The sequence below is a fragment of the Leptomonas pyrrhocoris genome (assembly GCF_001293395.1).
Source record: "Leptomonas pyrrhocoris isolate H10 chromosome Unknown, whole genome shotgun sequence".
NCBI classification, from domain to species: Eukaryota; Euglenozoa; class Kinetoplastea; order Trypanosomatida; family Trypanosomatidae; genus Leptomonas; species Leptomonas pyrrhocoris.
This window is the reverse complement of record NW_015438358.1, coordinates 1,057,355-1,074,138: the sequence shown is the minus strand read 5'-3', so window position 1 is coordinate 1,074,138 and position 16,784 is coordinate 1,057,355. Positions and strand designations below refer to the sequence as shown.

The 16,784-nt window shown below is 50.8% G+C and overlaps 3 protein-coding genes across 3 annotated transcripts; all 3 read right to left on the bottom strand.

The window, feature by feature from the left end:
* Positions 1–1,114: 1,114 nt before the first annotated feature.
* ABB37_01400 (hypothetical protein) lies at positions 1,115–4,471 on the bottom strand (the record flags this gene model as incomplete). The annotated part of the gene is made up of 1 exon (XM_015797880.1): positions 1,115–4,471. One exon carries the CDS (start codon positions 4,469–4,471, stop codon positions 1,115–1,117), a length of 3,357 nt encoding a protein of 1,118 aa, XP_015663400.1.
* Positions 4,472–5,343: 872 nt separating this feature from the next.
* ABB37_01399 (putative dynein light intermediate chain) lies at positions 5,344–6,615 on the bottom strand (the record flags this gene model as incomplete). The annotated part of the gene is made up of 1 exon (XM_015797879.1): positions 5,344–6,615. One exon carries the CDS (start codon positions 6,613–6,615, stop codon positions 5,344–5,346), a length of 1,272 nt encoding a protein of 423 aa, XP_015663399.1.
* A 5,784-nt stretch (positions 6,616–12,399) lies between these two features.
* ABB37_01398 (hypothetical protein) lies at positions 12,400–14,271 on the bottom strand (the record flags this gene model as incomplete). Its single annotated transcript, XM_015797878.1, has 1 exon — positions 12,400–14,271. The coding sequence occupies one exon, from the start codon at positions 14,269–14,271 to the stop codon at positions 12,400–12,402; it is 1,872 nt and encodes a 623-aa protein (XP_015663398.1).
* Between the last annotated feature and the right edge of the window lie 2,513 nt (positions 14,272–16,784).

The following is a 16,784-nucleotide window of genomic DNA, read 5'->3' as shown; positions in this document are numbered from 1 at the left end:
AATAAGAGCATAAAGTATAAACAAAAAAAAACATATACATACCTATATATATAGTGTGTTTCCCCGTACGGGCGCAACGCAGAAGCTGACCCACACCACGCGGCGGTGTGGGAATAACGGTGCAAGGAGGAGAACAAAGACAGGCAAATACTAAAAAAAAAAACTGAGGGAGAACAACGCGGACCAGTGTCACACAATGCAGGTTAAGCAGATTCAGAAAGTTCAACTTGTTTACAATACAAACAAGAGAAAGGAAAAAGCAAGAGATGAAACGAACGGTGAGAAGTAAAAAGCGATGCTTTCTTGCGCTTTACGAAATGCGAAGAAAGAGGTGGCAAGAGAACAGAAAAAAATGGTTCAATTGTGTTGGTGCAAATAAGCTGACGCACACCGCTAGGAAAATAAAAGGAAGTGTTCCAGTTCCAAGGAGTAGTGGAGGGAAAACAATATGTAAAAAGGGGAGATTTTCAATAATGAACGTCGCATGCACAAGCAGCGAGAAGCTGCACAGCTTTTGCGTCCTTGTGAATACTTGTTCTTGTATCTCGCCTTCACTGTGTTAGAAAGCAGTCAACAGCGTATTCAAAGAAAGGATTTTTAAAGAACGAAGTCTAGTGTAGTAGTTATTTTATTTTCTTCTTCTTTGTTTGCTTCCTAAATCAAGAATGCTTGGCCTCGCGCTGCCTTCTGTGCGAGCTCGCGTGCGTGAAGGCTGCTGAGATCCTGCTGCGCTTACAAGTGTTTCCGGAGTATGTTTTTCGAGAGCCACCAGAGGACCGCAATTTCGAGGTTAACGGGAGAAAGGCGATGAAAAACAAAAGAAGAGGGAGAAGGAAGAGTGGGGAAGAGTGGAATGAAGCAACACAGAGCAACAAAACAGCAAAATGGAAGAGTGCGGTGGTCACCTAGAAAGTTTCACGAGATAGACTTCGACGTATTGAACACAGCTCAAAAGGTAGGAAATTAAGTGCGCTGCGTTATTGTGGCTCTTGACGTTTTTCTTTTCCCCCTCAACAGACAGGACAGGTTTGCCGAACTTTCCTTTATATCTTTTTCTTCTTCTTTCGTCCATCAGTGAGCACCACTGTGCGCAACCAATGTATTTTTCCTCACCTCATACGGTAGCAGACAACGTGAACACGAGAAGGGAGAGCGCCTCTCGCACAGCGCGCAGGTTAGCGCGGAGCGGCTCAAAAAGCGGCAGCTCCTCTCCTTTCGCCACCTCCCCTTCGTCGTCGTATCGCTGCGAAGGCGGCTGCGAGACAAACAAGCGCATGGCGACTTCATACGGTGTTGAAGGCTTTTCCTCCTCCGACTTCCCGCCACGGCTTGACGTCGGAAGACAACGAGGACCTGCAAAAGAGCTGGTCATTCCAGCGTGTCTAACGTGCAAGGCAGGCAGTGTGGAGGGCTTCGCTGCGGAGGTGGCGAAGGAAGAGGGTGCGCAAGACTCTACCGTCCCACGGAGCACCTCCAGCCAAAGTCGGCGCCGTGTCCGCGGTCCACACGTCCACGCACGTGATGCAGTGTTCGCTTCGTTCTGTCTCTCGCCCTCCCCCGCAATCACCGGCTCTGCGTGCTGTGTCGCCACCGCACCGCACGCCTCCGCCAGCAGATACAACACATAGCACACCCACCGGCGTTCTCGCAGAGGCACATCGTCGCCAAATCCGACCACGTGACTTCGCGAAATGGACGAAGCGGTGAGAGACGCCCCTTGAAGACGCAGCAGTAAAAGTCGCAACTGCTTCGCTACGGCTATGTAGAAGCCACCTCCTCCGCGTACTACCCCGCGTAGAGACTCGCCGGGAAGCCCAGATGTCTCTTGACGTGCGCTGCGATCGCCACTACGTGTGGGCAAATCGGGCAACGCGTCCGACAGAGCTAGGCCCGCCTTGCGGAGCAGACCGACGTAATACGTGGCGTGCACGTGGGTGGGAGCCACCAGCAAGATCGAGGGGCAGCGCAGCTCCAGCTCCTGCGCGTCGTTGCTTAATGTGGAGTTCGCGTTCGTGAAGGCCGCTTCCGAAAGGGGTGTGAAGGCGAGAAGACACAAATCCCGTTTGCGCGGCAGAAAGAGCCGCTCCGCGCCGGCGCACGCCTCCATCAGCGCATCGGCGTCGCCGACAGACGGGTGTCGTGCCCAGGCGCGACAAACAACTTCCTCGTCAAGGACGCAGCAGTGGGTGACAGCAAACACGCCTTGCGGAAGGGAAGCGGATCGGCTGCCTTGACCAGATACTAGACTTGGCGTCGCAGCAGCGGAAGGCGCCAATGACTGTGAGCTGAGGCTGCGCAGAACATCGCGACAAAGCACGACAGGAAGAAGGGAGCGGCGCGATCTCTCGTTGCCATCCTGCGTGTGCTGACCAGCCTCTCCTTGCAGTTGTGTGAAGGCCTGAAGGTCGAGCTGATCTACCGCGTAAATGGCCACAGGCGGCTCATGGGCACACGCCGCTGCGAGAAGTGTAGTAACAGCAGTATCCAAGGTGTTATACGCACCCGATGGCGCCGTCTCCCGACCCCGCTTCTTTCTTAAGTCGCACAATGCTTGATGCAACTGCGAAAGGTGGCGGTAACCAAACACTTTTGTGAGAGCAGGGAGCCTCTCGGGGGTGAGGATCACGCGCACCTCGTGCAGGAGTGCGTAAAGGTAAAGACGAACGGTGGCGCCCCACATAAGCTGATCCTTCGCGCTGGCAGACGCCATGCTCTGTACAAAAGGGGTCTGACGTAGAACGTGCGAGGTGAGAAAAGAAATGGTGGCGTCTTCGGCAGCAGAGGACTCGATGCCACTTTGCGTAGAAGAACGCGGAGCCGCGTCCTTGGCTTGAGCAACATCAACGTTGTTGACGTCGCGCCTGCCGGAAGATTGCGCTTCCCGTAGTGCAAAGTCGTCCGAATCCGCCTCTTCGCACACACCGCCCCGATCTTCTGACGGCAACGCCGTGGCTCTCGGCCCGTCCCTCTCTCCCTGGCTCTGAAACGACGCGTGAAAACTGCGCTGGCTGGCCAGTTCCTCTGCGGCGGGCAACCAACACCCCTCCGGATCCACACGCAGAAGAAGCACGCGTCGCACAGCACGGTGAGCGGCACCATCTGCCGTCGTTGTCCGAACTCCGTGAAGAAAAAAGCGAGAGGTCCTCGTCGGCGACGTCGCGTCACCACCTGCCGGTCCGGCATGCTCGTCTGCAAAGGGGAGGATACAAATCGCACGAGGAAGAACACGTGAAAAGGCGATCGGCCCCGACACTGGTGGCAACAGCGCGGAAGACGTCGTGGGGCAGCAGGTAAAGGCGCGCTCGGGAGTTCGCAACAGGCGGCGCAGCGCAAAGCGCACGCACGACAGGGGTACAACTTTGGCGCGCGTAGCGTTTAGTGTTGCCGCCTCCCCTCCCATTGCTGTCGCACCACAGAGAAATTCCACCGCAAGTCGATGCAGAACCGCGAGTACGTCGCCTTCCACCTCCGTTGCGAGAATGTGCCACAGCACCGCACGCATCGTCTCAACGGATACCACAGGTTCTGAAGGCGACGGTTCGCCCAGCACGCTATTGGTATTACCATTATTTCCTGAGGTGGACGCTGAGCAAGAGGACGATGCAGTGAAGGAACCGCTATGGAGGATGCTACGGTAGTCACCGTAGGGTCGCAGGTCGCAGTCTACCGCTTGTTGTACCACGTAATCAAGCCAGTCCTCGCCTTCGTTCGTCGCTCCGCTCTTCGGCGGAGCCAGACGCAGATGCCATCCACCGCACTGGCTGAGACGACGAAGCACACGTAGAAGCAAGCGTTGCGCGTTGGGCAGCTGCGATGTGCACTCCACAGGCGAAGGTACGGCAACGGCGGAGCTTTCAAAAAAGAGAAAAGGCCGAGGAGCTGTACCTCGCAGATGGTGTAGTCGGCTGCTCGCTGAGCTGCTGCGGTCCGCTTCATCTTTCGGCATCCACCACTGCGCGCAATGCCGTAAAAGAACGGCAAAGAGATTCAGCTTACGCCCTACGCCGTCCACGGCTGCTGCCGCGCCAAGTTCGGACGTTGGGGAGAAGGAGGAGGTGGAGGAAGAGACTGGTCTGCCCTCGTCATCGCTGCGTGTAAGTTGCAGTAAAATCTGCATCAGGAGGGGGTAGAAATGTGGACCGCTGTTGAACAAAGGTGAGTTCGTGTTGACGGAGGTTGCATGCCCCGACAGTGCTTCCCTCCCTGGCGTCGCATCTTCGAAACAGCTCGATGCCGCACCGCTATCCTTCGCCCCATCCGTCAACAACTCGGGACTATCACGCGCTAGCAAGGACAGCAGTACGTGGCCGACATGTGGACGCACCAATACGGTACTCCTAGACGGCGCGGCGCTGGATGACGTGGAAAGCGGCCGCAATCGCAGAGACAGACCGAATGGCACCGCATCAACAAAGTTGTCATGCAGCCACCCGCTGAAGGACTCGAGCGAGTGCAGTTCGATGGGTGGCATCGAGAGCGTTCATTGGCGGCTGTGCGTGAATGCGCGTAGGGGAGTTGAGGTGTCGTTGTTACTGCGGTACTATTTGGTGAGGGTTTGTTAGAAGGCGCAATAATCTGCGGCGCTGGTGTTGGAGAGCGTCTCTGTGGTAACTTAAGAAGGAAACGAAAGGGAATGATTCCAGAACAATTTTATGAGCGTGTACAACGGCAGAAGGAGAAAAGGACGGAACTGAAAGGGTGTTTTAAATGAAGCGGCGTCCACGCAAGAGGGGAGGCAGAAAAGGAGCGCGCCCTGAAGATGATGACAACGCTAGCGAGATACCTAAAAAAAAAGGAGGCGCTCTCCGTCGTCCTTCCCCTTTTCTTATCATCATCTCCCTCCGCTTAGCGCAAACGGCTGCATCGATTTTCGTTCGTCAACGATCGGGCGGGGAAAAAGAAAACCGGTGCGAGACGTGGAGTGCAAAAGAAAAGAGGGGAAGAAAAAAAAATGAACCATGTCGCAGCTCCTGTTACTCCCGTATTCGAATCTCTGTGGCTGTTGTTGCCTTCGCGTTCTGTACATCGAGCACGAGCGCCCCGTTCACTTAATTCGCCGCCGTGGCATCGGTCTCGCTATCAACGATGGGAAAGGTGTCTAAAAGAGCTTCGACAAGAAACAAAAAAGAAAAGAGCGAGGAGTCAAGAGAACTCTCCTTCTTGAATCCAGCGCGCTTCATCTACGCAGCAAAGTGAGGCAAAAAGGCAGAAGAAGATAATGGATGTGGCGGGTAAACAGCCATAAGAAGAAGAAAAATTGCGAGCAGAACCGCCAACGCGCATCCACAGCCGATAGTGGCATCGTCTTTTAATGATATCCAAGTGCTTCTCTGTGCTGCCTCGTTACTTCCCGGCATTCTTTGCTGCACCGTTGGTGCTGCTGTTCTTGCGGTACTGCTCCAGCTCCTCATCTTTTTGCTTCCGCAATGCGTCGATGGCCGGCTCGCCAAAGCCGCCCTCGGCGGTGTCATACAAGCGGCGAATAAATGGGTCCTCCAGCACCCTATCTTCCTCGTTTAACTTGCGGGTAGGGAAGGCTTCATCGAATGGCGCCTTCCAGCGGTCCAGCTCCGCGTCTCCGGTGCTGCCACTGCCGCCGCCGTTGCCCAGTCGACTGATATTTGGGTCCCCAATGTCGACAAAGCTATCCCGGTCTACCGTCAGCAGCACACAGCCCCGCTCCGGGTCTGTCTGCAGGTACTTGTTGTCAAACGGTGCCTGGAAGAGGATGTGGTTCATCAGCGCACGCCACTTGACGCTCTCCGCCTCGTTCGTGAAGATGACGTGTGCACTGTAGAGGTGTGCGAGATAGCGCATGCTGCGGCAGAGCAGCTTCAGCTGCTGTGTGTCGCCGCGGAAGGCGTCGATTTTGTTGACGACGAGCACCGTCGGCAGCCCGCTGAGCCGCATCCGCTTGAGGTCAGGGTGGTCCGTCCCGACCGTCTTCTGCGCCCGCACGATGATCTTCTCGGGCGTGGTGGAGCCTCTAGCCTTCATGCGCTCCGCCACCTCACTCACGCGATGATCGATCCGCCTCAGCCAGTAGGTCGCCGTCTCCCACGCGACGGGCAGCCCGTCTTCGCTCGCGTCGACCACCACCGCGGCGACCATGGCGTGCACATTCTCTGGCGTGACCACAATGTCCAGCAGCTGGGAGAACTGCGTGCCCTGAGCGATTTCCCAGAAGTGCGCCACCTGCGCCACGTTGCGCTCCGAGCGCCGCGCGAAGCTGTAATCGAGCGCGGTCGTCGGTTTTACCTTCTTCGACCCGCCCCCGGCTGATGTGCTCTGGAAGGACGAGTAGATGCGATGCAGCAGCGTCGTCTTCCCACTTCCCGAGGCGCCGACGATGGCCAAGTTCGTCTCCGTCTGCTCCACGTTGGCGTCCTTCACGTTGCGGGTGATGTTCTGCCACAAGTCCTTGGTGGGGTCGATGACGATGTTGGCGTTAATCGCAGCGGCAGCGGCGGCCGCCTCGGACATCGCCGGAGCTGCGTCGTCGCCCTCACTCCATGCCGGGGTGGGATTGACCGGAGAACCCAGCTGCTGGGTTGGGGAGGCCCCGCCAGCGCCGCCCGGCGACGACGTCTTGCCGGTTGGTGAACCTGCAGGCATGATGTTTCGCTTCACCTTTTTACTGCTGCTGTTGCCGTTGATATTTCCCTCTGTGCCGTGGCTTCCAGTTTGTGTGTGTGTGTGTGTGTGTGTGGAGAGAGCAGGGAGCTTTGGAGTGCAACGCAAATGGATTTCCTTCAGATACCAAAAGAAATTTCCGTGGACGCTTTTTTACTTTTTACAAGCGCGCGTGTTCGCAGAGGAAGTGCGAGAAGGAGAGATTTGTGGAGAAGAAGAAGAGAGCTGGAACACCTCCGCCGAAAGGGGGCTGTCATCGGAGAGCAGAAAAGAAAAATGCTGCGCTTTTGGTTGAGCATGGATTATGTCCTTTACCTGTTCAAAGAATAGGGTGGAACGCCGACTTCACGCAGGAGAAGAAGTGAGACGCATCCGTGAAGGATACTCGTCGCGCTGCCAGACCACTCCGCAGCGTGGGGAACGAGATTCGTAGCCCGCAGCAGCCAGAAGCACGAAAGGACGGTGCAAATTCTTCTGCAGCAGAAGCGGAGAAATTGTAAGACAGAGAGAGAGCGAGCGAGAGAAAGCAACGGATGGTCATGCACGATCCCTGCTTTCTTCAACGCCACATCATGTCTCCTCCCCTGCATCCTGCCGAGAGTCTCGCCTCATGGTCACTGTGGTCGCTCCTCTGGCATTCATTACTGAGTTGGTTCGTGCTGTTTAAGTGGTACCATGGGTCGCATACCCCTCCATGTGCGTCGACACCAGTTTCCACGAATAAAAAAAGTAATAATATATTAAAAATGAAAGTAAAAAACGGGAGCACACAAGCACATGTGCTATTCATACAAACAAGCATCAAGAGTTAATAATAAATAGATAAAACAAGAAAGGGAAAGATCGAATTGCTTTCATGAAAGTCCGAACACAACGAAGAAGAAGGAGCGAAGGGGAAAAATAAATGCACGAATTTGCCATCTTCCTATGCGTTTTGTAAGAGAAAGAAATAATAAAAGACGGCAAAGGCCTGCAGTAGGAAATGAGGTACGCGCGGTGTGGTGCCGAAATGAAGAAGTTTAGTGCTGGAGGAAGGCTATTGTCCGGAGGGAATATAAAAAGAAAGAAGAGTACCGCACGAAAACAGACAGTTTTGTTCCCGGCAATGAAAAGGGAAATGCTTCTTGAATCCTTTTAACCTTGCTTCTTTCTCTCCTGTACCTTTCTTAATCCCTCAAGTTGTTGTTGTTGTTGTTGCATCTGTTCAACTGCTTCCCCTTCTCGTGTGTCCCCTGGTCCGTCTTCTTTTGTGGGTTCTCCTCCTCGCAGGGAGAAGAACCGGGGAGATAAACGAAAAACAAAACAAAGAGGAGGCCTCAGTGTCAGCGAGAGAGAGCTAAATCGTCTTGTGCGCTTCCTTATTATTATATTTTTGAATGCCGGTGTGAGTGTGTATGCGAGCAGTTTTTCTCCTTCTGTCAGACCATTTTAAACGGGCTAGAGAGGCAGAAGCCATCTTTTAACTTCCCCCTCAACAACCACAGTTCGAAACTTCAAGTCTGTCATTGAATAGAAAAACAAAGAACGCGCACACAAGCACACGGAGACCCACGGAAACACAGGGTGGAAGCGCGTCTCTGCCGCCTTATGAGACTAGCCGATACGAAGAGAATACAAGGAAACAAAGAGCCAAGCACGCTTGACGGCAGCGCTGTAGACGAAAAAGCGACCAGCAAAGGCAGGAACACAAACCTTTTTGACGAGGAGGAAGGACGGAAGCATTAAGACAAAGATGTAAAACAAAAACAAAGACCTTGAGATTGGCAAGCACACAAATACACACCTACACACACCCACAGGCGCATATACGTGCGAAAGAAAAAAAAAGAAGAAGGTAGTGGAAATCTAAATAAAAGTGGAAAAGATGCTTGGGCTCTTCTTTCGATGAAAGCATTGTTCAAAAGTAGTAACTAATATGAAAGAAAAGCGCAGCAATAACACCAGAAAAAGAAAAAAGAACATAAGGAAAGTGCACCGTACTCCCTTTCATTGCCGTCGAGGTTTCGAAAATATTCTCAGAGGAAAAGGGGAAAAAAGATGCAATGTCTTCGTTGTGATATCTTCAAGGGGCACGGAATTTTTTTTCCTTTTCTTTTTTGATGTTGCTGTTGTGGTTACACATGAAACGGACGCGTGTATCCGAGAACTCAAGCAATCTTTTACGTTTTTATTTATTTTGTTGTTGGTCTTGTTTTCTTTTTTACTATAAGACTGTCCTTGGAGAGTCCTGTTTACAGATCATACGTAGCTCAAGTTAAAGAAGGGTGAAGAGAATCAGACGGAATAGGAAAACTGAAGAAGAAAAGGAAAGCAATTTGATTAATACATACTAGTAGAGAGCATCACTCACGAACACAGCACGCACACACATATACATACACGTCAAAGTATGCAGTTTCTTGTTGTTGTGCGTGCTGTGTAACTCTCTTGGCAGCATAGCCGTCGACCATCAAAAAAGCAGCGGAAAAAAGAGCAAAGAAAACAAAAAAAAAGAGCGAAGGCGTAAACGAAAAGGCGGAATAAAAAGTGAGGTTATCTTCTCTTTTAGAATTCATCATACAACAGTGTCTGCAGGTTAGCGGGCATTAATGCCACGCGCACACAGAATCAGAAAAATTAAGATCAACATCTCTCTCTCTCTCTCTTATACAGAACAAATCTTGCTCGGGATCATTTTGCTGTCGTTATCATCTCCGTTTTGTTTCTTCTTTACCGTAGAAAAGCTGTACGTCACCGTGTCTCTGCCTCTATGTGGACCCTGCGCATCCGAGACGGCGAGGCAGAAACCAGAAAACGACACATTTAAAAAGAGTGAGTTAACGGAGTTCAACGACACAACAACAAAAAAGCTAGAAAAAGCTGCATAAGAATGAAATGTGAAAGGAAAAACAAAAGTTGGCGCTTAATTATTGAGAAAGAGAAAGTGAAATGAAAGAAAAGGTGGTCAACAAATTGAAGTAAACAGAAGGCAAAAAAAGAAAGGGAAGAGTAACGAGACACAAAAAAACCGGCCACAGGGAAACGCGTACGCCCCTCCAAAAAAAAAAAAATAGATGTGGGGTGTGACTGTGAGTGCCTCCGCTCCACACGCACACTCATTCGAGCACACACGGGCACGCAGAAAAAAGAAGAAGAGAAAATATAGAAGAATGAAAAATCAAAGAGTTCGCATTGTCACCGGGGAATTTGAGTACCTACATCCATTTCAATGACTTCGAAAAAAGGTAAAGAGATGCAGTAGAGGCAGACCAGACACCTTGCTTTCCATTCTTTCTGAAATAGATTATTTGTAACTGCCCCAGCCAAGGTTGGCAACAGAGATGGACAATGATAATAAAACGAACAGTGTTTGTTGTAAAGCAAAACCACAAAACGTGAAGCAAACAAAAGGAAAAGTCCGCTACTCACCAAATCCATCGATTCATGAAAACCTCCACAACGGTGATGCAGGAAATGAAAACAATCAACTTCCACCTAGACATAAAAGGTGGCACTTCTTTTTCTCTTCTTCTTCTTCTTGACTCCGTCGCTACAATACACATCTCTTCAGCAAATAAAACTACCTCAACCACAACGTACTGAAGCGTTATCTTTTTTCTTTCAATTTTTCGGCTCTGGTCAGTTTGGAAATTCCTTCTTTTCTCCTCCCTTCTGAGCGTTACTCTACGGTCGACTTGGAAGCCACTCTTCAACGTTTGATTGTGTTCGCCAACTGAAACAGTTGAGAGAGAAACTGCGACGCAAACTGACATACTTGAGCAGCACAAAGAAAGCAGCGGGAAAGGAGGGGTAGAGCTATGGAACCAACTTCATCCTCTGATAGCAGAACGCAATAAAAATACTTTTTTTTAAGAAGAAAGAGGTGTAACACCACAACATCCACAGAAGAAAGAAAAAAAAAACACGAAGTGGAAATGAGGGAAGCTACCGCAATAAAGACACGGTGTGTAATGTTGACTACGGTCTCCTTCCTCCTCTTTGGGAGGGGGGGGGAGCAGTATGAAAACTCTAACGGAGAATAAAAAGTGCGTGTCAACTCGAAAGAAGCAAGCAACACGCCAGTCGCTGAGAAGGAAGGTAGACACGGAAAAGGAAAATAACGCAAAACATCCCTTTGTACGGCTTTCTGATTGTAAAGCGGTGCGTGCAAGTTACGTTCTCACAAGTAAAAAGAGCAGCTGCGCCAGAAAACGGCAACGTGGTAGAGTGAAACTATTTCTTTTTCATTTGAGTACCAGCCCTTTTCTTCCTCTAGCAACCATCTTGGCCTTTCTATGGCCCCAGTCAGTGTTAGGTGTGTCACAGAGCTGTGGATTCGAATCGTACTTCATGCTATCTCGTTAAAGTAAACAGAATGGACCAGAAAAAAGAAAAGGAAAGAAAGGTGCCGCGTCTTTGCGAAATCAAGAGAAACCATTTCCGTGTAGCTTCGTCGTACCCATTGGAACACAGCGGAAAAAAACTCAAAGGAGGGAACACAAAAGCAGCACATACATATGCGTACCTTCACACACGTATATATATATATATATATATAGAGAGAGAGAGAGAGAGAGAGAGAGATAATATCATATCGCAACAAAGGATAATTGTAGTTGTGAGGCGGCAAAAACAGAAAAAAAAGTACAGCTGAGAGGAGGAAGGCAAAAACAGAAAAAAAGCAGGCGCAAGTGGGAGGACGAACACGAGATACGAGGACAGCTGCGTAGACGCACAAAGCACGTATTTTTTCTTTGAAACAAAATTGAAGTCAGCTGGCGCGTTCCCAATGCCTCATCCAACAACCAAAAAAAAAATAGCAAAGAGCTTTTAAAAAAGGGAAAGAAAGAAACATATACGACTTTTTCTTTTTTATTGCTTTTCTATGAGACAGAAAAAGACCGAATTTCGTTGCTGGTGTGATCATTCAACTTTCTCACCAGGCAGGTTTTCCTTGCCTCACAAAAGGATGCTCTTCTTTTTTCTTCTTGATAGTCTTTTCAACTTGCAGTTTGTTCTCGAACATCGCACTCAACACGGACACACCTCGCAGAGGCCACACCCAGCTTGCCCCTTTTCTCGCCTTCCCAGAACAGGCAGATGTGTTGGGAAAACAAGAGATGACTTATGAAAAGGAAGGGACATTTCGGCTGTGAGAGAAAAGGTTGCGTTGTTTTGTTGTTACTAAGACTCACCAGCTGAGAGGCACGGTAGCTAATTTCTTTTGTTTTCTTTTTTTTTACGTCATGCACGGTCTGTCTGTGTGTGTGTGTGTGTGCGGAACAGCCAGGCTTCGTCTTCGTTGGTGGAGCCGTCGCTTAACACAATCATTTACGCTGTGCACAGAGGGTTGTTCGTTCGGGCTTTTTCAATTACGAACAAAATCACTAAGAAAACAAAAAGAGTGTGTCGAGAGCAGCGGTGGGGGGATAGCGAGATCGGGAACAGATAGGGGCACTCCACGTAGATGCGCGTGTGAATGAAAAAAAAAGAGAAAGAAAGAAAGCAAAGGACACAATCAGAAACACATAACCACCAGAGCAAAGGAAGGAAAATAATGAGCGAGCTCGAAACCAAACAGAAATCGAAGGAGACCCAACAAAAAACAAAGAAGAGAGCAAAAGAAAACACCGGTACTCCGGCTGGGAAACCTGGATGCTGCGAAAAAAAGGGAAGAGGGAGTGGCGCAAACTCATCCTCTCTGAGCACTACTGAGCCAGAGAAAGAAGAGCCGTCAAGAGACACAAACGTCAGGAACAGGCTTGTCCGCCACCTTCTACGCCCATGCTAACCATCCGTCAGCGTTGCGCACGTCGTCGCGGCGGTTGAGGGGCTCGTCGAGCTCTCCCGCGGGTGGAAGTTCAGCAGCGAGAAGCCGGCCTCTGCAAACTTCACAGTGTCGGCGTACTCGCACAAGTTCTCCTCCTCCTCCGTGAAGGAGCCCCAGCTGTCTTCGGCGGTGTCCAGTGTAAGCGGCTGAAGGCGGCCGCCCGTCGTGGCAGACGTGAACGGGCCCGCGTTGCGCACGACATGGGAGCTGGAGAGATGCGGCGAGGAGAGGGAATTCGCCAGCGTCGTACGGGACAGGGCTTCTTGCCGGTTCAGCGCGTGCAGGGCGTAGCTCGGATCCACCGGCATCACGTACGGCACGCTCGTCTCGCTGTTCGCGATGACGGTGGAGGGCACCACCGCCGGGGCCGTCATGAAGAGGTCCAGCATGGAGAGTCGCGGCGGCTGCATGTCTTTCCAGGTCGGCGTGTGGCTGCCCAAGGGGGGCAGGGGGGACGAGAGGTGGGCAGCGCTGGAGGCCCGCCACGTCGGCGTGCACGTCTCGCTCGGGACCGTACAGCAGGAGAGCGAAGGGGAGAGCTCACCGATGGAGTCGGGCGCGGAGCTTGGCGCCAGGGAGTAGACGGATGCGTCGGGCGACAGCAGCTGCCACGGGTGCATGAACTCGCCGCCCCTCCCCGCCAGCCGCGGGGTCTCCTCCACATGGAGAACCGGTGTGGGCTCCTCGCTTTCTTCTGCGTAGAGGGTGGGTAGCACGAAGAGACGACCTTGGGTTTCTAGGGTGGCCAGCAGCTGTGCCTCGCGATCGTGCCGCTGTCGTCGCTGCTCCTCCACTTGGGCCATGTTCAGTTCCCGAATAATGTGTGCCGGGTCGCTGCTGAAGAGGAAGAGCGCGTTGAGGGCGTAGCCGATGGAACGCAGGTGGCTCTCGCTCGTCGCCGGGCTCTCCTTCTGTGTCTCCGCGAGCAGCTCCTCCACGCGCATCTCCAGCGCCTTCCAGTGCCCCGTGATGATCTGGATGTAGCGGGCCTTGCGTTGGGCTGTCGAGGTGGCGGAGGCCAGCAAGCAGGAGGCCCGCATCGACGAGCGCGTGCGGCTCTCGGACAGCGGCGCGTCCATCCGCACAAACGACACCGCCGGCTGCGAGTGCAGCGCCTGCAGTTCACGGCAGCGCGCCTCCCGCACAAAGGAGCGCAGGGCGTAGCGCATCTGATCCGGCGACGACGACGTGGAGTGCCGCATTGCCTGTTGCCAGGCGTAGCACTGACTCGCGTGGTGGGCCTCGTTGTCGCGATGCTGCCGCTCGCACCACTGCGGGCAGTGGGGGTCGCGTTCCGGCTGCTGTAGCGGTGGGGACGTGGTGCGGGGCAGCGGAACTATCGTCGCCTCGCATGGCGTGTCGGGACGCGCGGTGCGCCACCCCGTTACCGAAGATGGTGCGACGGCTGCGGCGAGGGCGGCGGTGGTGGCGGGACTGTAGGGACCGGTGCTGAAGGTGTACCGACTGCAGTCCTCCATCTCTGACTCGTAGTCGTACGGAATGCAGCCCTCTGCCTCTGCCTCTGACGCCTCATCGTTGATGATGTTGCTGCTGCTGCTCGCTGCGTTGCAGTACGTGGCGGTGTTTCTGCCACAGCAGTTCTCCGCCGCGTACTTCTCCACGTCCTCCTCGGTCACGGCGTTGTCCCACACGTCGAGATTCGTGTCGAGACTCACGGAGGACTGGCTCTGCGGGATGAGCCGGCGCTGCGCCGTCGCTGCGTTGCCGCCTCTCAAAGACGTCTGCCACGCGTTGGCTGGGGCAGGGTTTATCGTGGCCTCTGAGCCACTACATGAGTACGCGTCCACTACACCCTCGATCGTCATCATGATGATGATGCGAAAAAAAGCAAATGGGTGTTCCTTCGTAGGAGAATGATAAACCGATTGTCCAGCTACGCAGGTGAGTATCCGAGTCTATCTCACCAGCCACGTACAAACTTCGCGGGCGAAAGAAAAACAAGCAAATAATGTTCGCGTTTGTTCTTGTCGCCTGAGTTTGATTGTTATCGTGTTTTCTTCTCGATCGACGCACGTACAGCGAAAGAAAAAAAGTGACGGAGATGTCGTTGTCAAGTGTGAAAGCACCAGAAAAAAAGAATTGTAAAGACAGAAAATAAACCAATAACTGTAACACAGAAAAAGTCTGTCACGAGTGTCGGGCGAAGAGTCAGAAGTCACGAGATTGTGGGGCACTCAAAAAATTCCGAGGAAACACTGTCTGTCTGTGTGTGTGTGTGTGTGTGCTTACTTCGGTTGCGCTCTGCCTTGCTGTGCACTGTAATCCTTTGCTTTCCTTTCAAGTTGCAAACTTGCGCTTCAGTTTCTCTTCTCGATCGAGTGAGCAAAGCACAAAGACATGCAAGTTTCAAAGATAGAGCACGAGGAAAAAACCGTAGGCAGACTAAAAAAAAAGTGTAGAAACCAAAATCAACACGTTTTTTTTTTTTTTAAGCCAGAGGACAAACAGAGAATAAATAAAAAATATGTCAAAACAAAAGAGACAAAAAGTTCGAGATAAACTCGATGGGGCAAACTGGTGTGTGAGGAAAGATACCAAGAAACAAAAAAAACCGCTTACAAGAAGAAAAGCAAAAAAAGATATGAAAAGAAGTACAGGTGTGTGGCTTCTCCGTACCAGAAGCCCTTGTGAAGACAAGCAAGAAAAAAAAAACACAGCAAGAAAAAAAGAGGGAAAAGAAAACAAACAAGCTGCGACACAGCTATATATTTGTCAACAGAGTATATAAAAACGGTGTTTTAAGTGCTTTACAAAACGGTTTGTGTCACACGAAGAAAAATGGAAACGCACTTTGACTGATTCCACTCTTTTCTTTCTCTCTTCATCCAACAATCCTAATTAACAACTTTACGAGCGTCTTTTACCCTAACAGTGTCTAGCGTTGAAGAAGGAACAAAAATGAGCGTGTTTGTCAAACGGGGTCTTCTTTTTCTATTGCTTCTTTTTCTTTTTTGCAGCACAGCGGTGGAGAAAACGAAACGCCTACTGTTGAGAAAACTCCTTACCTTCTTGATTTCCGTTTTGGTTATCGTTCCTTTTGTTTCTGTTTTGTTTTTCTTTTGTTATCTTTCGGGTAAGACAGGAAAATCGAAAATGAGAGGAAGAAGCTTTGGGAAATGCCTACAACATCAATTCGAATTGAATTCAAAAGAAAAAAAAAAGAAACACCAAACTCAAGAGAGAACGAATGAGTGAATGAAAGCGCTCAGATCGCACAACACACCTAAAACAAATAAGCTTTTTTTATTCCCTTCAAACTCTTGTCCGACCCCTTTCGGATTTCTTATGCTTACCAAAACCAGAATAATAAAAAACAAGAGAGAAAGACTGTAAAAACAGAATTGACGCGTTTTACGATTCGTGTTTGTCTTGTCTTTCTTCCTTCTTTGTGGACTCCTGCTGTTGATGCTGTTTTGGATCCTGCTTTGGCTTTTTCTTCCCCTCTCTCGCGCGCTCGCGTGATTCTCTGCCAGCTGATACCAATGGTTGTTTGCCCAGGCAATAAGGAGAGCGGACAGCTGCCACTGCTTACTGCACAGACGCCCAATCACCTTTAGCCAGACGGCAAAGTCGGATTCCTATATATTAATATATATAGTTTGCTTATCTAGCCACCCACGTCGTCACAGAGTACTCAAGCAGGGGAGCGGCTACTCGAAAACTTGACAGATGAACCGGGTGTAGTGACTTTAAAAGAAGGAAAAAAGTGGGTAGGTAGATCAAAATACATATATGTATACGGCTCGTGAAAGAGAGAAACTTTGATTCCGTGTGTGGACGACGGCGCGAAAGCCACGAACTTGTAAATCAAAAAGAAAGAGCGTCCTTGGCACAGGAAAGCGCGGTGATTTCAGTTCCACTGAGAAGTAGTAAGAAAAGAAAACAGGAAAATAAAAAATCTGCGCAGACGCAGACACGACTTCACGAAACCTCAACTAGTGCTAGGAGTTGAAATGCTTTTTTTTTTTTAAGGCTAACAAGATTTTTAGAAAAGAATTAGAAGACGACGAAATCACTAGGGAAATAAAAAGGATAACAAGAGGAGCAATCAATACCACTCAGTTAAACTGGGGGGAAAAAAGCTGGGCTTGTGAAGGTTTCTCAATAGACCACAGCGAGAAAATATCCAGCTAAAAGCAAAAAAAAAGGATTCTTGTACCGAAGTGAATCTTGACGAGTGCCCAAGAGCAGAAAAGTTGTGGGAAAGTGTAGAAGACACCCGCCGACTATCAGCGTGGGAGTTCAGCTCCACAGTTCCTATTTCCTGTTCTTTGAAGCCAACTACTTAGTCAACTCCTCACTTCCGATCTGCAAATGGTAA